At 49.9% G+C, this 20,594-nt stretch overlaps 1 protein-coding gene across 3 annotated transcripts in view; it reads right to left on the bottom strand.

The window, feature by feature from the left end:
- The window catches only part of LOC130556315 (kinesin-like protein KIF1A), a 254,594-nt gene that overhangs the window by 53,985 nt on the left and 180,015 nt on the right, over positions 1 to 20,594 (bottom strand). For all 3 annotated transcript variants that reach the window (XM_057337178.1, XM_057337179.1, XM_057337180.1), the window contains 2 exons: positions 14,837 to 14,945; positions 14,554 to 14,629 (listed from right to left, as the gene is read on the bottom strand). In XM_057337178.1, coding sequence (XP_057193161.1) covers positions 14,554 to 14,629; positions 14,837 to 14,945 — 185 coding nt within the window. The remainder of the gene's footprint in view (positions 1 to 14,553; positions 14,630 to 14,836; positions 14,946 to 20,594) is intronic.

The raw sequence follows: 20,594 nt of genomic DNA on the forward strand, positions 1-20,594 counted from the left end.
GGGAATAGACCCCACAGGGGCATACATGGGCTAGCTACCCATGTTGGCAGGATCTGTTACCATAAGCGTAATGGGTCCACCCATATATGACTATGAGAAACACAAGAGAAAGAATACCCCTGGAGTCTGCGAGAGCGGGGGCGCAAGATGACTCATCGGTGGATCACATGGCATCAGACCTCGGAATGGAAATGACAAAGAACCAGGAGATCAGCACAGCAGAAGTTGGAACAACAGGACAAAAACTACGGAGATGCATTTGTGGCTTGACAAATGTAACATCAGAGAAAGGTCTTAAAATCCATCAGGGCAGGAAGAAATGCCTGAGAGAGCTTAGTGAGGGGCCTCACATTGACCAATACTTCACAAGAGGTAGGGCAAATCAGTCGGGTGAAGCCCAGTGGCGGGTCAAGCACCACAGCCCAGAGGGTATCAGAACTCCAGACGAAGCCCAACCAGGCATAAACTTACCAGCAATCAGCAACCCGGAGACTACCCAGCCACATCAAGCAGTAGAAAGGAAAATGGATGGAAGAAGACCTCAGATACTTTTGCCTCAATCCTGCAACAAAGAATGGGCAACCATTGACTCGGATCTCGTCCAGCTTTTAGCAGGCCGAAAAGGAGATGTCGAAAAAAAACTTGTCAGAGAAAGGAGGAGCCTGAGGAAACAGTGGAAGAATGCCACAGAAGAGGAAAGGAAGGGCCTAGAGGCATTACAAGGCGATATTAAAAGTCGCCTGGCCTCGTTGCGAAGAGCAGAAAGCTTGCGAAAGCAACATAAGCAGAAGGAGCAAACCAGGACCGCTTTCTACAAAGATCCTTACGAGTTCATCAGTAGCATCTTTAGCAAGGAGAAAACTGGGACCCTTAAAGTACCTATAACACATATAGACGGAACACCTATGGAAAATGTATTCCGACAATCAGAGGTATGAGCTAATATCCATTCTAGAGGACATGCCACCAATTAGGCTACCAGAACACCAGATGGACACAAGGCCCCCTAAATGGATTGAAGTTGAGAGTGCAGTAAAACTGGCAAGATCAGCTTCAGCTCCTGGTCCCAACGGTATACCATAAAGGCTCTACAAGAAAGTGTTGAGGTACCTTTGGAGATTAATGGCTGTGGCATTGAAAAATCAGGTGATACCAAAGGTCTGGAGAAGGGCAGGAGGCATACTGATCCCCAAGGAGAAAAACTCCTCAACTATTGACCAGTTTCGCCAAATTAGCCTCTTGAATGTGGAAGGTAAGATTTTCTTCAGTGTTGTAGCCAATAGACTCTCAGGATTTCTGAAGAGAAACAAATTCATTGACACTTCAGTGCAGAAGGCAGTCATAGGGGGTTTCTCTGGATGTTTGGAACATGCTAACATCATCTGGCACCAGTTGCAAATGGCAAAAAATGAGAAAAAAGACCTGCATGTGGTTTTTCTAGATCTTGCCAATGCATTTGGATCAGTGCTACGAGCTGCTGTGGACAGCCTTTGACTTTTTCCACGTTCTAGAGCCGGTAAGAAAGCTGATTGAGGCATATTTTCAGGATCTCCAATTCTGTATTACCACACAGGATAGTACCACCGCGTGGCAACAGCTGGAGGTTGGCATAAATTCAGGTTGCACATTTTCACAACTGGCTTTCACAATGGCAATAGAAATAATAATCCGGGCATCGCGTTGGGTGGTTAGAGGAGAGCGTTTGTAAAATGGGTTGCGCCTACCTCCAATCAGAGCATACATGGATGACATGACAACCATCACAACAACCAAAGCATGTACAAAGCGGCTGCTGGATAAGCTCTGGGAGAACATTAGTTGGGCACAAATGGAGGTCAAACCCAGCAAATCCCGCAGCATTTCTATTGTCAAGGGCAGGCTTACCAATGACAGGTTCTGTATAAAGGGTGAGCCCATACCAACGGTCACGGAAAAGCCCATCAAAAGTCTTGGACGGTGGTACACTGCAGACCTTAAAGACGCTGAACAGGTGGAACAACTCAGACAAGAGACAGTCAGTGGACTCAAGAAAACCAATAATACAGATTTTCCTGGGAAGCTGAAACTCTGGTGCTTCCAATTTGGCTTGTTGACACGCCTGATGTGGCCAATTTCTATGTATGAGCTCACAGTGTCTCACGCCATTAACCTGGAGAGATTAGCGAGTACACAAGTGAGGAAATGGCTTGGGCTACCAAGATGCCTTAGCAACATAGGGCTGTGCGGGAATGGAGCTCTCTCTCTTCCCATTTCAAGCCTTGTGGAGGAATATAAATGCACCAAAACAAGGTTAGAGATGACGCTCAAAGAATCCTGTGATCCCTGTGTAAGAGATGCTGCTCCAACAGAAGCGACAGGAAGGAAATGGAACCCAACAACAGCGGTAGGAGATGCAAAGGCAGCCCTCAGACATAAAGACATTGTGCGACAAGTGCAACATGGCAGAGGGGGACTTGGTTTGGCATCAACCACACCCATGTGGCGAAAAGCGACCCCAAAGGAACAGCGTCACCTGGTAGTGGAGGAGGTTCGGAGTAAAGAGGAAGCAAGTAGATGCGCCAGAGTGGTTTCTCAAGCCCAGCAAGGCCGTTGGATGAGGTGGGAAGGCATTGAGCAGCGCAAAATCACTTGGAGTGAGCTGTGGAGTATGGAAACAAACAGGCCAAGTTTTATCATAAGAGCTACATATGATGTGCTGCCCTCACCAACAAATCTGCATGTTTGGTGTGGACAGGATCCAGCCTGCCACCTATGTGCAGCTCCAGCAAACCTCAAACATATTCTTGTGGGTTGTAAGAAGAGCTTGACACAGGGGAGATACACATGGCGCCAAAATCAAGTACTAAAGTGCTTCACTGCAGCAGTAGAGACCAAGACAGTGGCAGCAAATGCCATACCCCAAAACGCCGGCAGAAACCGCGGGCTAAGCCCTTAACCCCAGATTCAGGTCTGCTGAGTGTAGCCAGGGATTGGGAAATGCGAGTTGATTTAAAACACCGACTTACTTTCCCCTTGGAAATCGCAGCGACCAACCTGCGGCCGGACATGGTTCTGTGGTCCAGCTGCAGTAGGACAGTCCTCATAGTTGAGTTGACTGTACCTTGGGAAGAGGCCATTAACAAAGCATTTGAAAGAAAGAATCTCCTGTATGCCAACTTGGCAGCGGAGGCTGAAGATCAAGGATGGATAGCGAAAGTGTTCCCGGTGGAAGTGGGCTGCAGGGGCTTTGTTTCCAATTCCACTACAAGGCTGCTTAAGAAAGTGGGGATCAGAGGACAGGCCCAAGGGACGGTAGTTAAAGCACTTTCCACTGTCGCTGAGAGAAGCAGCCACTGGTTGTGGTTGAAACGGAAGGATGCAATATGGGCTGCCAAGTGAACGCGTAATAAAATTGTGCTGTGTGTTGTATTGTTATGCCATACGGGACCGGGGGCACTGAGCTTGCATTAATGGAGTCAGTGGGGCTATAACAGCCTTAGCCAATGGGTTGGCACGTATGGTTGTGTTGATTTTTGGTAATGTGCTGTAATGTTATGCCATACGGGACCGGGGGCACTGAGCTTGCATTAATGGAGTCAGTGGGGCTATAACAGCCTTAGCCAATGGGTTGGCACGTATGGTTGTGTTGATTTTTGGTAATGTGCTGTAATGTTATGCCATACGGGACCGGGGGCACTGAGCTTGCATTAACAGAGCCAGTGGGGCTAAAAGAGCCTTAGCCAACAGGTTGGCACGTATGGTTGCGTTGGTTTTGGTAATGTGTTGTAATGGTATGCCATATGGGACCAGGGGCACTGAGCGCGCATTAATGGTGCGTGAGTTCACTACTCACTGGACGGGATAAATGCAGAGGTCACCATAGCTGACAAATAGGTCACTCTCAGAGGACAGGTCCAATGGAGGATAATCAAGAGCTGGCTAGTGGTACAGAAAGAAGAAGCCAATGGCTGTGGTTTAGGCGGATGGACACAGCATGGGCTGCCAGATGACGTTGTAACAATGCGACACACACCCAGGTCTGATCAACCTGCGGTGGGCCTCCCTTGGCTGAGGGTGTCTTGTGATAAAGGGCCAAAACACCCAATGAGGCTGAGGTGCACAACTGATGATGTGTCACATTGATGGGAACCATACAAAGGGCATTATCAGCAGCACCTCACCAAAAGGCATCTTTCACCCAGGATAATGGATGAGATGAAAGTGGGAAACACAACTCATGAGATGTCTCTATGATAATGGCAAGGAAAGGTAAGCATGCTATGTATTTCTATAATCATTTATCCCCCAAACACAGAGGATGCCTACTCGACGAACCAGTGAAACCTCAGATCGGGAAATGTCCTATTGGGCAATTCAACTGTGTTGAAATAGTGGGATTATAACACCTAGTCCTATTGAGAGAATCTGTAGAAAAAAGCAGTAGGCGAACGAATAGTATGTCCGAAACCTTGGTCTTCATAAAACAGTAGGCGAGAAATTGCCGACTGGTGCACTATTTCTCGTGAGATTTGGACATGTGTATATTAATGTTGCGTCCGAATACGCCTACTTACCTACTATATAGTAAGAGAAAACAATATAGTATGTCTAAATCCTCAGTATTCATAAAAGAGTAGGTGAGAAATTCCTGGATGGCTTACTGGTTACGCCGACATTCTGAAGCACCCAGCGACAGATACTTGGGATACTTCTCTACCCCATGAGCCCACGGGACAGGATAAGTTTATACAGGAGCTTGGCGAAGAACTGCAAGGCATGTGTTTTCGAATGTGAGTATTACTAGCCAACAACATATGCATGTTAAAGACACTTTTTAATGTCTTTGTAACATGTGACCTGTCATTTTGTCGATAAGTATCGCAAATGAGCACATCACAACATGAAATACACATCACAGTAATGTAGCTTACGTCTGTTAATATGTGGTTCAAAGCATTGTTCACTGCTTGCATAGATACATATAAACAGTACTCGAGTAAAGATGGTCAAAATCATCCCCCTTCTAAAATGGCCATCCCCCCTTCCCATCCCCTGTTATTTTATCAATGAATGTGTAGATATTACCGGTGGTAATTTACTACTATTTCAACATTTAGTTTTTGCGAATATTGAATAGGTTAAAACACTGTGGACGAGGGGAACGTGCACATAATGACACAACGATTTGTTTTAAATTGACGTCACATCAGTCAGCGACATTGCAGCACAGGTGCTGGTGCCGTTGATTTCAGCATCATGGCCAAGCCCAAGTGACATGTACAGCTTGACCTGAGGGACTTCGGCTTTAAGTCAAGTCAAGTCAGTCAAGTCAGCTTTATTTGTCAATTCTTCACATGCACCAGACATACAAAGAATCGAGAGGACGTTTCTTATTCACCCACGGTGAAACAGATAAAGTGCACAGGCACAACATATATGACAGACAATTTCTATAAACATTATACAAATACAATAATAAACAGTGTAAACAGTGTAGTGGGGGCGGGGGGGGGGGGGGGGGTTCAGTTTCCTGACAGCCTGGAGGATGTGGCTGGGGGGAGAGAGGGGAGAGAGATTAGCATCCTTACAGCTTGGTGGAAGAAGCTTTTGGTGAGTCTAGTGGAGCGGGCATGGAGGCTGAACAGACTGTGTGCAGGGTGGCTGGCGTCGCTCACAATCGAGGTGGCTTTGCGGGTGAGGCGGGTGGTGTATATGTCTTGCAGGGAAGGGAGTGGGGCACCAATGATCTTACCAGCTGTATTCACTATGCGTTGTAGTGTTCTTCTGCTGTATTCAGTACAGCTCCCGCCCCACACAGTGATGCAGCTGGACAGGATGATTTCAATGGTGCCCCGGTAGAATGAACACATGATGGATGAGGGAGCTTTCGTTCGCTGAGCTTGTGAGGAAATAGAGGCCCGTTGAGCTTTCTTCGCAGTGATGCAAATTTCGGACTCAATGTGCAATGGGCTTTAGAAGTTTTCTTAGTGAACATCCAATCAGCTTCCACATGCAAAACACCAGCTGGAAGACAAAGACAATTAACTTTCCCTCCAAAGGTGCCATCTCCTGTTGGGTATTGTTGCGTTGAGCTTATCATTATAGTATTACAGGATACATACATGAAGGAAAGAATGAAAAGTAACGAGACGTTGTGTAAACCGACAGATGGGGTTTCTTGAGAACCTATCATCTCTGATTGTACTTTTAAAAGGCCAATGAACTTGGGAATGCATGGCATGCCAGCTCCGCCCCATACATACGGGTATAAAAGGAAGATGGCTGCCATTCATTCACTTTTGGCTGAGGACCTGAGAGCATTCTCGTCGCTGCAGCGGACGCGAGCGTTGTGGCAATGAAGGACAGACGTCTCGTTCCCTCCATCAGGGAACTGAGTTCCCTTTCTGTCGGTCTCTCGAACGTTGTGTCGAACCGACAGAATGGGGTTTGTCTTGAGAACCTATCATCTTCTGAGTATTTAGAAAAGGCCAATGAAAATTGGCGAATGAAATTTGCATGCCGGGCTCCTCCCCGGATGTCCGGGTATAAGAGGGAAGCCGGCGTGCTCATTCATTCACCTTTTGTTCTTCAGAGCCTACGCATCTGATGAGCTTCTCTACGATCTTTGGTGATCATTCTTTCTGCTGGAATCTACGACGTGGACAGCGGACAGTCCCTTCCTGCAGTGACTCTTCCCTGGGCGTCTCGGCAGTTCCGGAGGTGTTCGAGCAAATTTCCTTTCTAAAAGAGCAAATTTCTCCAGCGTGGCATGTCCCGCTGTTCTCATGGGTGCAACACACTCATCGAGGAGGGGGACGGACACGATGCCTGCTTCCAGTACGCTGGGGCAGACGTTGTGGATACGTCCTGCCCGCACTGCGGGCGGTGATGATTCAGAGGTTGCGTCACGGGTGGCTGTTTTCCCACGGGACTCAGCCACCACCTCGTTTGCTCCCCATTCCATGGCGGCAGGACTACGGCCCTGCCGTCCGCTACGGCAAGCAGCGAGGGTGACATGAGGATTACTGTGAGCGATAATCCGCCAGCCACTGGCTCACGGACCGTTCACACCTCGTCTCGCTCGTCTGACCGTTCCCCAGGAGACGGTCCGCCGTCTTATTCCTCAATCACGTATTCGGACACGATGCATAATGATGAGATGTCTCTTGCAGCATCGGGGGGGTGACGTACTGCCATCCGACTCCGACGATTCCTCGGGCTCCCTCCCTCGGGGGGTCGAGCCCATGAAGAAGCGGACATCGAAATGTCAGCCATGCTTTCCCGGGCCGCCGTGAGTGTTGGGTTGCAGTGCCCGCACTGCCTCTCCTGGTGTTCGCGGCTGGCTACATGGCGCCTCGGGTTTGAGCGCGGCTCCAAGCCACGCCCGCCCCCAGTGCCGTGTTTACCGGAAGTGCATGAGGAACTTAGTAAGACCTGGAACGCCCTTTCTGGCACGTTTCACGTCAAACAAAGTTCTGTCACCCTCTCTTCCCTCGAGGTTGAGACAGCTGGAGGATACGTCGTTGTCCCTGAGGTGGAGTATGCCGCCACGGTGCTCATGCCCGTAGGCGGCGGCCACCTGGGGGGGGGGCTCGACCTAGACTCCCGTCCAAAGCATTTGGGGTCTCGGCATCTCTGGTGTCGAGAGCTTACATTGCGGCGGACCAAGCTGCCTCCTCTCTCCACGCTATGGCTCCTGCCAGGCCAGGGCGTTGAGAGAGCTCCACGAGGGTAAGACCGACCCAGCGCTTATGCAGGAACTCCGCGCCGCCACTGACCTCGCTCTACGGGCGACCAAGGTGACCACGCGGGCCCTGGGTCAGACGATGTCCACGAAAAAATCATCTGGCCGATCCTTGCGCAGATGAGTAACGCCGAGAAGGTCCACTCCCGACGCACCCATCTCGCAAGGCGGGGGCTGGTTGGTGTTACTGTCGAGCCGCAGCGGCCCCGCTCACCCCCCGCTCACACTCTTGAGATCTGTTGTGTACACACAGGGACCTGGTGCTCCGGCACCTAGATCGGTGGGGCTACAGGTCAACTGAGAAGAGCAAGCTCTCCCCCGTGCAGAGCGTCCTCTTTCTCGGTAGGGAACTCGACTCTGTCATCATGAGCGGCCCTGCTACCCCCCGTGGGGGGCGCGAGACCTGCGACGAGGAAGCCCGCACCCACGCGGCCTCCCAGAGGCAGTGCGACTGATTACAGAGCGCGCCCGATCAGTGTTGAACTGCCTGAAGCTTTCAGACAGTCAGCGGTCCCCCTGAAACAATTTCAGAGGCTCCTGGGATACATGGCATCCTCGGTGGGGGTGGTCCCCCTCGGGTCGATGCACATATGACCGCTCCAACACTGGCTACAGAGTCAAGTACCTTGGAGAGCGTGGAACACCGGCAGCAGGCACATGGTAACACGCTTTTCTGCCGACACACCCTAACCCCCTGGTCTCCATGACCTCCTTGGGGTTGGGGTGCCGTGTGCAATGGGCAAGCAGTGTCGGGGCGGTCGACGGACCCCCGCCTGCATTGGCATTTCAACTGCCTAGAGTTGTTCGTTGTGCTACTTGCATTGAGGAGGCTACTACCTCTCGTGCAAGGTAAGCACGTGCTGGTCCGGTCGGACAGCACAGCTGCTGTGGCGTATATCATTGGATTCGCTCACGGCAGCTAACATGACTCGCCCGGCGCCTCCTCCTCTGGAGTCAGCAGGTGATCAGTTCCCTGCGAGCCACACACATCCCAGGCGTCCTGAACCAGACAGCTGATGCGCTCTCTTGTCAGTCGACGCCTCGTGGAGAGTGGCGACTCCATCCCTGCGCAGCCGGCTCATTTGGGAGAGGTTCGGCCAGGCACAGGTGGTCCTGTTGCTTCCCCGGACTCCACCCATTGTCCGCTTTGGTACTCCCTGTCCGAGGCAACCCTTGGCACGGATGCCCTTGCGCACAGCTGGCCACGGGACAAGCGGAAGTACGCTTCCCCCCAGTGAGCCTCATTGCACAGGTCCTGTGCTAGGCCAGGGAAGACGAGCATCAAGTGGTACTAGTAACGCCCCCTTTGGCCTAACCAGGACTTGGTTCTCGGAGCTAAAGCTCTGACAACAACTCCCCCCTGGCCGCTCCCCCTGGCGAACTGCTTCCCCAGGGGAAGGGGCACGTTACGGCATCCCAGGCAGAACCTGGTCTCCATGTCTGGATGGGACGATGAGATCCTGAGTGACCCACCCCCGGTCTGGTTGGGACATCACTCAGGCTAGGGCTTCGGCCACTGGGCGGCTATACGCCCATAGGTGGCGCCTCTTCTCGTCCTGGTGCTCTTCTCGGCGAGAAGACCCGCGGAGTTGCTCGGTCGGGTACGAGCTGTCCCATCCTCAAGAGAGACCGGGGAGTGACCTTTCCCCCTCCACACTGGGAATGTATGTAGCCGCTACGACCGCTCATCATGACCCAAGTGCTGGGTAGCCTCTGGGACAGCACGACTTGGTCATTAGGTTCCTAATGGGCGCGAGAGGGTGACCACCTTACCCGCGCTCCATACCCTCTTGCGACCTAGGTGGCGGGCCTCAAGAGGCCCCGCCCCCTTCGAGCCTCTCGGGGTTTCCGGTCTTTCTCAGTCTTAATAAAGACGGCTTTCCGCATGGCGGAAAGCTGTCTTTATTTCCGCATCACCTCCAAGAGGGTAGGGGATCTACAAGCACACTCTGTGTCCACAGCTTGCCTAGAACTCGGGGCCGGGATTCTCACGTTATCTTGAGAGCCCGCCCCGGTTACGTGCCCAAGGTTCCCACCACTCTTCCGAGAGACCAGGTGGTGAACCTGCAGGCGCTCCCCACCGGGGAGGAAGACCCAACCTATCCGTGTTGTGTCCAGTATGTGCACGGCGCCTCTACTTGTCCCGCACGCAGAGCCCAGAAGCTCTGAGCAGCTCTTTGTCTGTTTCGGAGGTCAGCAGAAGGGAGGGCTTAGGCTGGGGGAACAGTTGAGTTATCTCCCACACAGCTCTAACCGGACCTAGTGCTCCAGACGTGGTAACCCCCCCTCCGTGTGCTGTTCTGTCTGATGTATCCTCATGAATGGTTCCCACCTTGGCAACCCATGACCTCCCCAGGTGGACTCCCACCTTGCGGTTAACTCCTGCAGTCCACACATTCCTCCCATGAGTTCTCCCGTGATGGTGAGACCATGTGGTGTCTCCACTAATTCCTCCCTACGGTAGGTAGTGGCCTCTGCAGCATTTTTCCCCCAGGGGGGAATACTGCTTACCCAGTGGCCCGTACAGTGCCGGGTGGCTTCTCGCCATTTAGAGAACTAGGCCTCCGCCCGTGACGGCCGGTGACAGGGGCTTCCCAACTTTGTGTAAAGCTCTGGGTCCCCCTTCCTCTCCAATGGAGGGTCATAATTTCGCGTTAGCGTGTTCGTCTGACTCGCCCAGGCCAGTCAACGTCGCTCCGCAGAGATTGTGACGCGGCTCAGTGCTGTGGCGTTTTCCATAGGAACCCCATTCTGTCGTCCCTCATGCCACAACACTGGCCGCCCACCCCAGCGGTCGGGGGAGGATGCTTTAGGCTCCTCAGACCAAAGGTGAATGAATGAGCATGCCGGCTTCCCTCTCATACCCGGACATCCGAGGAGGAGCCCGGCATGCAAATTTCATTCGCCAATTTTCATTGGCCTTTTCTAAATACTCAGAAGATGATAGGTTCTCAAGAAAAACCCCATTCTGTCGGTTCGACACAACGTCTTGTTCCCTCCATCAGGGAACCGAGGTTACATCCGTAACCAAGACGTTACATGCGTAACCAAGACGTTCCTGTTCTGTCAGTCTCTTCACGTTGTGTCGAACCGAAAGAATGGGGTTCCTATACGAAATGCCACGGCGCTGCGCAGCATCACAACTTCCAGCGGAGCGACACTTACTGGCCCAGGCGAATCACTAGTGAGCGTAACCGCGAATCGTAACCTTCCAGTTGTGTAGTAAGGCATCAATTGCGTGAATCATAAAGAGATGCTCTTACTAACGGCCGTACAGGCGGTGGCCTTTGCTACTCTAGGAACACTGGGAAGCGCTACCCCCTCGCCTGAGGGGGGAATGGTACGGAGACCACATCTGCCGTAGGGAGATAAACCGTGGAATACCAACACGGTCTCACCAGTGGGGAGATCTTATGGGAGTAGTAGTGCGGGGCCCCAACCAGGTGTGCACAGAAGCGGTGGAGTCCACTGAGGGGAGGTCACAGGTTCACCGGCAGGGGAACCAAGAGTGAGGAAATGTCAGACGGGACTACCCAAGGAGGGTGAGTAACTACGTGTGGAGCACTATCTCAGGTATAGGGGTTCACCTTGTGAGCGAAACTCACCTATACTGGGCCTGGAATACGAGCCGCTCGTAAAGTGCTTAGTGATGGATGGAATGCTTATGCTTCATCCAGTGGAGGAAGTAGGGAAGCTGGAACAGCGAACTGACTCACCTGATGAAGGGGAGAAGGCGCTTCGTAGGTGTAAGCCCAGCTGGCCGTCAGTCTTTCCTGTTGTGCAAGATGTGGGCAGACACTGGCTCTACACGGAGGTTGTAGAACCTCGCGAATGTATTGTGCGTAGCCCAATCCGCAGCTCTGCAGATGTCTGCCAGAGAGGCGCCCTCAGCCAGTACCACATGGAGGCTACACCTGGGGTGGAGTGAGCTCTCACTGCCAGTGGGCACGGGAGATCTTGGGATTGGTATGCCAAAATGATGGCGTCCACGATCCAGTGTGCCATTCTCTGTTTGGAGACAGCTCTCCCCTTCTGCTGTCCTCCAAAACAGACAAAGAGCTGCTAAGAGCTTCTGAAGCTCTGCGTGCAGTTCAAGTATAGGCGCAGGACACGTACTAGACACAACACGGTAGGGGTTGGGTCTTCCTGGTCCCTGAAAGGAGTGGTGGGAACTTTGGGCACGTAGCCAGGCCGGGGTCTCAGCACCACGTGGGAGTTGCCTGGCCCAAACTCTAGGCACTCATTGGACACAGAGAGTGCATGCAGATCCCCTACCCTCTTGATGTAATCGAGTTCCACTAGGAGAACTGTCTTCATCGTGAGATGAGGTAGAGCAGCTTCCCCTAGGGGCTCAAACGGGGCCCTTGCTAGGCCCACAAGGACAACATTAAGGTCCCAAGAGGGTTGAAAGCTACCGCGGTCGGGGAGGATTTACCCTCCTCACGCCCCTCAGGATTCTAATGACCAGGTCATGCTGTTCGAGAGCCTTACCTGCCACAAGTGTGTGATGTGCAGCGATGGCGGCGACATACACCTTGAGCGTGGAGGGAGAGAGGTTGCTCTAACCTTTCTTGAAGGAAGGACAGCACGACACCAATCGCACAATTCTGTGGGTCTTCCCTATGGGAAGAACACCAAGACGAGAAGAGGGGCCACATGTAGGCGTACAGTCGCCTAGTGGCTGGGTCTCTTGCCTGAGTGATCGTGCTCACGACTGTGGGAGACAGGTCACCCAGGATCTTCTCATCCCATCCAGGAGCCAGACGTGGATGTTCCAGAGGTCTGGTCTTGGGTGCCAGACCATGCCCTTCCCCTGAGAAAGAAGCTTCTTCCTCAGGGGAATCGGCCAGGGGGAGTTGTCATCAGAAGTGTTAGCTCTGAGAACCAAGTCTGGTTGGGCCAATAGGGCGCAACTAACAGAACTTAATGCTCCTCTTCCCTGACCTTGCACAGGTCCTGTGCAAGGAGGCTCACTGGGGGGAAGGCTACCTTCCGCTTGTCCCGCGGCCAGCTGTGCGCAAAGGCATTCGTGCCGAGGGGGGCCTCGGTCAGGGAGTACCAAAGCGGACAATGGGAGGTGTCCAGGGAGGCAAATAGGTCCACCTGCGCCTGCCTGAACTGCTCCCAAATGAGCTGGATGGCGCGGGGATGGAGTCGCCTCTCCCAAACACTGCATGCCCATTGCACACAGCACCCCAGCCGAGTAGGGAGGCGTCTGTCATCACCACGATGTACCTCAAGACCTGCCCGATCGGGACTCCAGCCCAGACAAAGGAGATGTCTGTCCAGTCCAAGGGGCTAGGGTGCCACACTCTCCAGGGAACTCGATTCTGAAGCCAATGCTGAAGCGATCTCACATGCATCAACCCGAGCGGCATGACTGCTGTCGAGGACGCCATATGTTCAGAGTCTTGTTCAAAGTGCACTTTCTTGGGGACGGTGAAGTAGGGGCTGTAAAACCCTAAAGACATCTCTGCCAGAGGGACGGGCTCGATCACTCCCTACGCCAGAAGGGTGGCAACCTCGGCCCGATGCACGGGAGCATTCTTGCCTTGCATCGAGTTGAACAGAATGCCCCGAAACTTGGGCGGGCACCTGGCGAACTGGATCACGTTGCCGAGACGGATCGTCCTCACTAGCCACTGCGACGGGTTGGGGAGCTGTGACCAGGCCCCCAGATACCGTGACGTAGGAACTAGCAGGGGACCTGCAACATCGTCCCCGTTGGGGAGGTTCTGTGGCTGGCAGCATGGCTGTCTTGCCAGGGACAGAGCCCTGGGGAGGCGAGCAGGTCTGCTGACTTACCTGCCTTAAGTCTTCGTTGCACGACGCACCGTCAAGTGGAGAGTGCTGAGGGCTGTGGGATTGGCATGATGCAACATCAAGTTGAGGCTGCTGCATGCTGGAAACGCCCAGAGAGAAAGGAAGCTCTTCTGGCGACAAAGTAGGTGCCAGGCCCTGTAAAGGGCCCAGCTTGAGGTGGGACATGGTAGGGACCGTCCCAGTGCGGCTTGACAGCGGTGGTATGGCTGGATTTGCACCCGTTGGATACCAGGAAGTCGCCATCCGATGCCGTGATGGACACGTCGTCCTCTGTACGCTTATGCGTAGATCCGCTATGACATGGTCTACTGCTGCCCATCAGAGACAGGTTAGGTGAGCGTAACGGGGCCTGGAAGGTCTGCCCCATATCACCACCGCCGCTACAGATGGCTTGGCAGCTGCCGCAGAATGGGAAGCAGAAAGCAGACGATGTTGTGGCTGCGTCCAAAAAGAACACAGCAAACCGTGACCGCAATACCTTGATCGACATGTGCTCGCAGTGCGGACATGCCGTATCCATGAACGCTACTTCAGCATGTTGGAGACCCCAAGATTACAGCAGCGAGATATGCCTAGCAGCAAGTGCACGCTGTGATAAATTAAGCTCTTTTAGAAAATTTGCTCTAGTAGACACATTCGGCTCGCTACCGAAACGCCCAGGGGCAGTCGCACACACCAGGATGAATCCTCTGCTCTGTGTCGTAGAATCCAGTAGATGAATCAGTGATAATGCACTCACCACTTAAGCTTAGCAGGTTCCGAAGAACAAAAGGTGAATGAATGGGCATGCCATCTTCCTTTTATATCCGTATGTACAGGGCGGAGACTGGCATGCCATGCCAGAATGGCCATGCCATTCGCCAAGTTCATTGGCCTTTTAAAAGTACAATCAGACATGATAGGTTCTCAAGTTGAAACCCCATTCTGTTGGTTCGACACAACGCCGAGAGACCGACAGAAAGGGAAGGATAATTACAAAAGAAAGAAGAAAGAACAAATCCTAGTACCTGATGTAACATGAAAGTGCCATGGCATGGCATGCCGACTGGTCTACCACTATGGTCCACCACTGATGATATATAGCTGCAAGAAAAAGATAGTCCAGTTTATCTGAATGAGAAACTAAATGCAACATAATTGCAAGGTTTTTAAACAAACAAACAAACAAACAAAAAAACATGTTTTAAAGCATTTTGAAGTTTAAAGCATATTGAGTTTAAAGTGCTGAAAAATAATTGATCTTTCCCAGAATTCAAAGTGAAAGGGTCAAATGTGAGATTAGATACTTACTCCCCATTGGCCTCTAGCTCACATATTTCAAAGAAGACCATCAGGTCATATTTACAGTGGCATAGTCCTGCAGTAGGTCGTGTGAGAGCTGTCAGTTTGGTGGCAGGAACTACGTAGAAAACAGAAGAAAACAAATGAGGAGAATGAAATAAATATTTTGCTAATCTTAAACTAAAGGATAAAATTAATATTCAGTGGCAGATGAGGATACTAGATATTCAAGGGAAAGCGGTAGGTATGGATCAGAGTATAGGAGGAAAAGATTATAGGTAGAGAGGAGAAGGATTAGAAGGTCAGGGTACATTGTAAATGCACACTGCTATCCAGATGAATAAAGTAATGTAAAGAACAGTGATCCCAAACATCTGCACATGTCAAGAGGCATATTTAACTTTAACTCAATGTTCCTGTTAAATCACTTGATAAGCAGCATATTGAAACAAAGTATGGGTATCAAAACTCATAACGATAGACTCATCTCTTTGTGATTCAAAATCTCACCCTGTTGCCCTTCTTCCTGGAGGTGCATGATGAGCTTTTGAAATCGTGGTCAGCACACTTAACGGCACGCACATTATTTACAGGCTATACATTTGTTTCTAAGTATGTGCAATCCCCTGGGATCGAACCCACGACCTTGGCATTGTTAGCGCCATGCTCTTAACACTGAACTATAGGAAAGCTTGTAAGCCTGGTATTTTCTTAATGGGCTGTGAGAAGGTTGTCTTTGTAACACTTAAGACTGTAGACTCGGCAGATAAGTCACGTGGTTAGGCCAGGTACTCAAGAGTTCGGCCCTGTAATAGGTAGGCCCTTGCGGCTGTGCTCAGTGGTTTCACTTAGGGTAATCCCAAACAAAGTATTTTTCCACAAATAGGTTTCCCAGTTGGGAAACGCTGTATGTACTGTTTTTGTTTTTGGAAAAGTATATACATTTTTGTGCGCAGCAAAACAGTATGCACGTGTAACATTTATTTCTACAAATGTAAAAAAAATGCATTTATACGTTGTACAGTTAACTTCAGCAAAACTTGTTTTATTTTCATAAAATATCGTATTTGGGGTTCCTAACAATTGTTGTAGGTGGGGCTTTAATTAGTGGAACACCTTGGGAGAAAATGTAACACTTCCCCTTTAAGTGTGCACTTAGACGCACGATACTTGTGAGCGGGGATGCGGAGGTGTAGCGAGGAAGGCGGGGCGAGAGCCGTGGGGCGAGGAAGGCGGGGCGAGAGCCGTGGGGCGGGTAAGGCGGGGCCGGCGGCGTAAGTGGCAACGAGTGTCAGCTGTGCGACCGCCGGTCCCCGCATGCCTCACGGGGGAGCTCGGGAGCATAAGAGGACGAGCGACTGGATCATCGAGAGAGAGGACCCGGGCCCGGAAACAGGTTAAGTTTGTTTATGTTCGTGTGGCCGGCAATCGACCGTGAGGTGGCTGCCGGCCTTTTATTTGCTGGATTATTGTTTATTTATTTTGATTAAAGTTTTATGAATGTTCGCCGGTTCCCGCCTCCTTCCTTCCCTACATTGAACTTTATTACAGGAGGTATGAGAGATTAGGCCTCCCGGTGTACGTAGACTAATTTTGCGTCATTCTACTTGTTTTAAAGAAATAAATTCAGATCTACTTCACTCGTGGTGTGATCTTGATTCTATGGTGTCCGTTGGTTACCACTTGAAGTCTGCTACACACGAACTGGGACATACTAAAGTTGAGTGGAAGTGGCTGCTGTTGCCTAGACGACAGTGTTCTTGTTAATTCAGTGAAGCATCTCTTATTTAATTTTATTAATGCAGTGTAGCGTCACTAAACTCCATCTACTTGCGGTAAGTTTTGGGTAATATTAGCCATTAGAGTGTGCATCGTTCTGCCATTCGAATTTCTACAAGACGTAGTAGACCATTCGGGAATCTTTGGCATACTCTTACACATACTACGATTTGGGACATTTTATTTTTGAATACTATTTAGGATGGATAGGATGCGAATTGGGACACATCAGGTAAAGAAGGTTACATGTGTAGACGTTTTGTTTCATAAACTTAGGGGTACACTAGCATTTTTACGGCATTAAAGCTAATGCACATTTAAAAGAAATTTAAGTTTAATTTGTGGTGATTCAAAGAATCACATTTTTATAAGGTTTAATTAATACAGCTTCTTAAAATGCCTAATTAAAATGAATTATAATTTATTATAATCATTGCCTTTGTTTTCCTTCTGAAAGAAAGAATATAAAGAAACTAACAATATTAATAACCAGATACATACATCTTGCAGAGGTTTAGGCAGTACTGCACCATCAAGCTCATTTTCAACTCACAGAACACCCTGTTTCACTCATGCAGTACTATTTATATCTGATAAATGTCAAAGAGAAATACCAGAAATTGTCCATCTGTTTGATAAGGAATAGAGAGACTGATGGAGAGAAAGAAACACAACCCACGTGCACACACACTACTGTTTTTTAACAGGCCTAAACAGTCCCTGGAACAAAGTGTCCTTCAGTCTGTCAATGCAGGGAGAATTCATGTGACTCCCTGAGAAATTAAGGTGAATGAGTTGACACTTTCTCTACCTATCAAAAAATGTTATTAAGGGTCAAATAATACCCTATAGTCCACTTATAATGTGAATTATATTTATGAGCTAAATCATGCAAAGCATGTGATTTTTAAAAACATAGGAAAAAAAACAGTGAGTGTTTCTTAATCAGCTCCCTTGCTTCATCAGTATGTAAACAAATTCAGGTACTAACAACTACAGACCCTTATTCACTTTATATTAGGACAAATATAAATAAACATCTAGCAACAGACCAGGTAGCAAAATGTTACTGCTGTTTATCACGTCTATGTTGTGTCATGACGTTTTTGTAATGATGAGTTTGTTTTACAAGTAATGCTCCCACGTAAAGAGACTAAAGAAGAACTTACAACAATTCAGCTGGGACAGATGAAAACAACCCGTTTTTGCATCTACGTTTCAAAATTATCTTTGTTTAGGACATCAAACGGTATTATAGCAAAATATTAAATGAGTCATCGGCTACAAATCTGACTTTTTCTTTAAGTGCTATAATCGGGTCCCCGGTGCATCTACCAACACAGAAAACGTGAAAATGAAGAACCCAGTAACTTTGTTTTTGTGATCCTTTCTTTGCAAGCATGTGAAAATGGATCTGATCAGATTTAGCTCCCCTTCTAACAAAGGAAGGGGATCTTATTATAATATTCCCGCCCATAATCTACACGTTTCCACCCACCAAAAGTAAAAACCTGCTTGTTTGCGCAAATCACTTCAAGATTTTGCGTACGCACAAAAGTTTTCAGATTTATATCGCCATGCATACGCTAGAACCTGCAAATAATTCCCTTTATAAATGCCAGGCAGGGGAATAGTGTGTTTACCTCCACCTCATCTTCTCCCCAATATAGCCATATATGGTGCTCACAATGCCTAGTTTAACTATGCATAATGTAATCTGCATAACATTTCCATATGCATATACATATTTCCATTAAAGTGATGGTACGAGACATGTGGAAGATACAGTATGAGCCAATGGACCACTCCACTACGGGATCGCGCAGTGTCCACAATAATATCACCATTGATTACAAGTGCGCACAGTTGATCATTGTTCTCGCTAGAAATGTTTAATATACATTAAATATGTTTTAGAACACTTTCGCAATGCAATTCAGTTTTAGTGGAATAATAAAGCACCTTTATTCCTCACTGTTTTTTAAACATTAAAACACGCAACATGCCAAAGGAAAGTGTTTAAAAGCAGTGCATGCACTAGAAATATATCTATCTATACCTTTTGTTTAACTTTTAGATGTCACTTAAGTGCTTAACTCCATCAATAAAAGTGAAATATTTAATCAAATGTGTTTATAAAAGAGAAAACTGAATTTAAAATTATTCTGCCTGTATTATTAGGCTTCACTCACACCAGTAAAAGGGTTGCTACGCATCCCGTAATGGACAATGTGATGGTGAGACAGTGCTGACTAAATATTTAGATTCAATTTTGATTTAGGATTTGAGTTGTATTTTACGAAGGTGTTCATGTCAACAAATATCCCTCAGTACAAGCGCAAATAACACTGCTGGATTTAATCTTCTTGATAACTTTAATTACTGTATATGTGTGTGAGGCATTAATACTACTTACCAATTCCCCCTTGTCTCCAGAATGTGCATACGCATGGCTAAGAGTTTGCTTACACGTGTGCACATTCTCCCATCAAGTTTGTTTTTAATAAATCACAACCTTTGCGTGGAAAGTGGCATATGCAACGTTAATAAATGAGACTCCTGGAGATCTGGAAAACATCTGCTGTGTAAAAACATCTGCTGAACATCTTAGAAAGAGCAGTTCCCCTTCAGTCGGTATCTCGACGTTGTGTTGAGAGACAGACTGGGGTTTGATCTTGAGAACCTATCATCTCTGAGAGGAATTTAAAATGTCAATGGGCTTTGGCGAATGGCACACGCAAGCCAGTCTCTGCCCCGTGCATACGGGTATAAAAGGGAGGTGGTGGTGGCCATTCACTCATCCTTTGTTCTTCGCAACCTGCATGACGTACATGTCAAGCGCTCCATCTCTTGTCTGGGGATGAACTTTCTGTCATAACTTCGGACAGCTACCCGTCCCGCCCCCGGGCGGTCGAGCCCAAGACGAGGCGATACAGAGATGATGGCCATGCTTGCCCGGGCCAGCGTCGGGTTGCAGTGGCCCCGCCCTACCCGGAATGATCGAGGCTGACCTGGAGGTGCATGAGGAGCTCACAAAGACATGGAATATGCCGTTTGCGGCACGTTCCCGTCTGACGGGCTCAGGAGCTGTTACTTCCCTGAACGGTGGGGCAGCAAAGGGATATGTCGACGTCCCCCAGGTGGAATGTGCAGTCGCGGTGCACCGCGGACGCTGCAACTTGGAGGGGTCGACCAAGGCTCCCTTCCATGGCATGTAAGCTCTTTGACACTCGTGTCGAAGACTTATGATGCTGTGGGTTAAACTGCTTCCGCCCTCCATGCTAAGGCGGTCCATCAGGTTCATAATGCTATGGCGACCCATTGGGTCATAAGTCAATGCGTTAAGATCTGGTTGATGGGAAGACCGACCTGGCTGTGCACCGCCACCGGCCTCGCGCCTCGTGCGACGAAGGTCATGGCGGGTGCTCTGGTTTGGACGGCGTCCACGATAGTGGTCCAAGGGAGACATCTGTGGCTCAACATTGTGTAGTGACGCTCAGAAGGCGAACCTTCTAGATGCGGCCATCTCACAAGCGGGGCTGTGTGGTGACACTGTGGAGGTTATCTGTGGTGAAGAAGCAGACTGCTCCGCCGTGACCCAGCCACCTATCGGTCGTTGAGGTCCCGAGCGCAGCCTGCCCCCCAGCAGCCCTGCCCACCCGTGGTGGTCCCTCTGGTACTGGGGCACTCCAAGCGACGGCCCGCCAGAGATGCAGAGCCCCCCCGGGAGATGGCTTCTACCCCGTTGGGAACCCACTTAGGAGACAGAGCGGCCCTGACAGGATGAGCCAGGGGGATTGAGAGTAACAGCGGGCCCGACCCCCCCGGCCAGGTCATCGCTGACGGGTCGAAGCGGGATGCCACCTGCCACGTCCCCCAGTGCCCACTCTCTCTCAAAAGAGCTTCTTTCTCTCCGGGCTTCCCAGCAGCACTCTCGATACGACGGAGCGCTGGGAAACACAACTTCTCGCTGCCTTCCGCAATCTTC

This window comes from Triplophysa rosa, linkage group LG7, assembly GCF_024868665.1.
Source record: "Triplophysa rosa linkage group LG7, Trosa_1v2, whole genome shotgun sequence".
Taxonomy (NCBI): Eukaryota; Metazoa; Chordata; class Actinopteri; order Cypriniformes; family Nemacheilidae; genus Triplophysa; species Triplophysa rosa.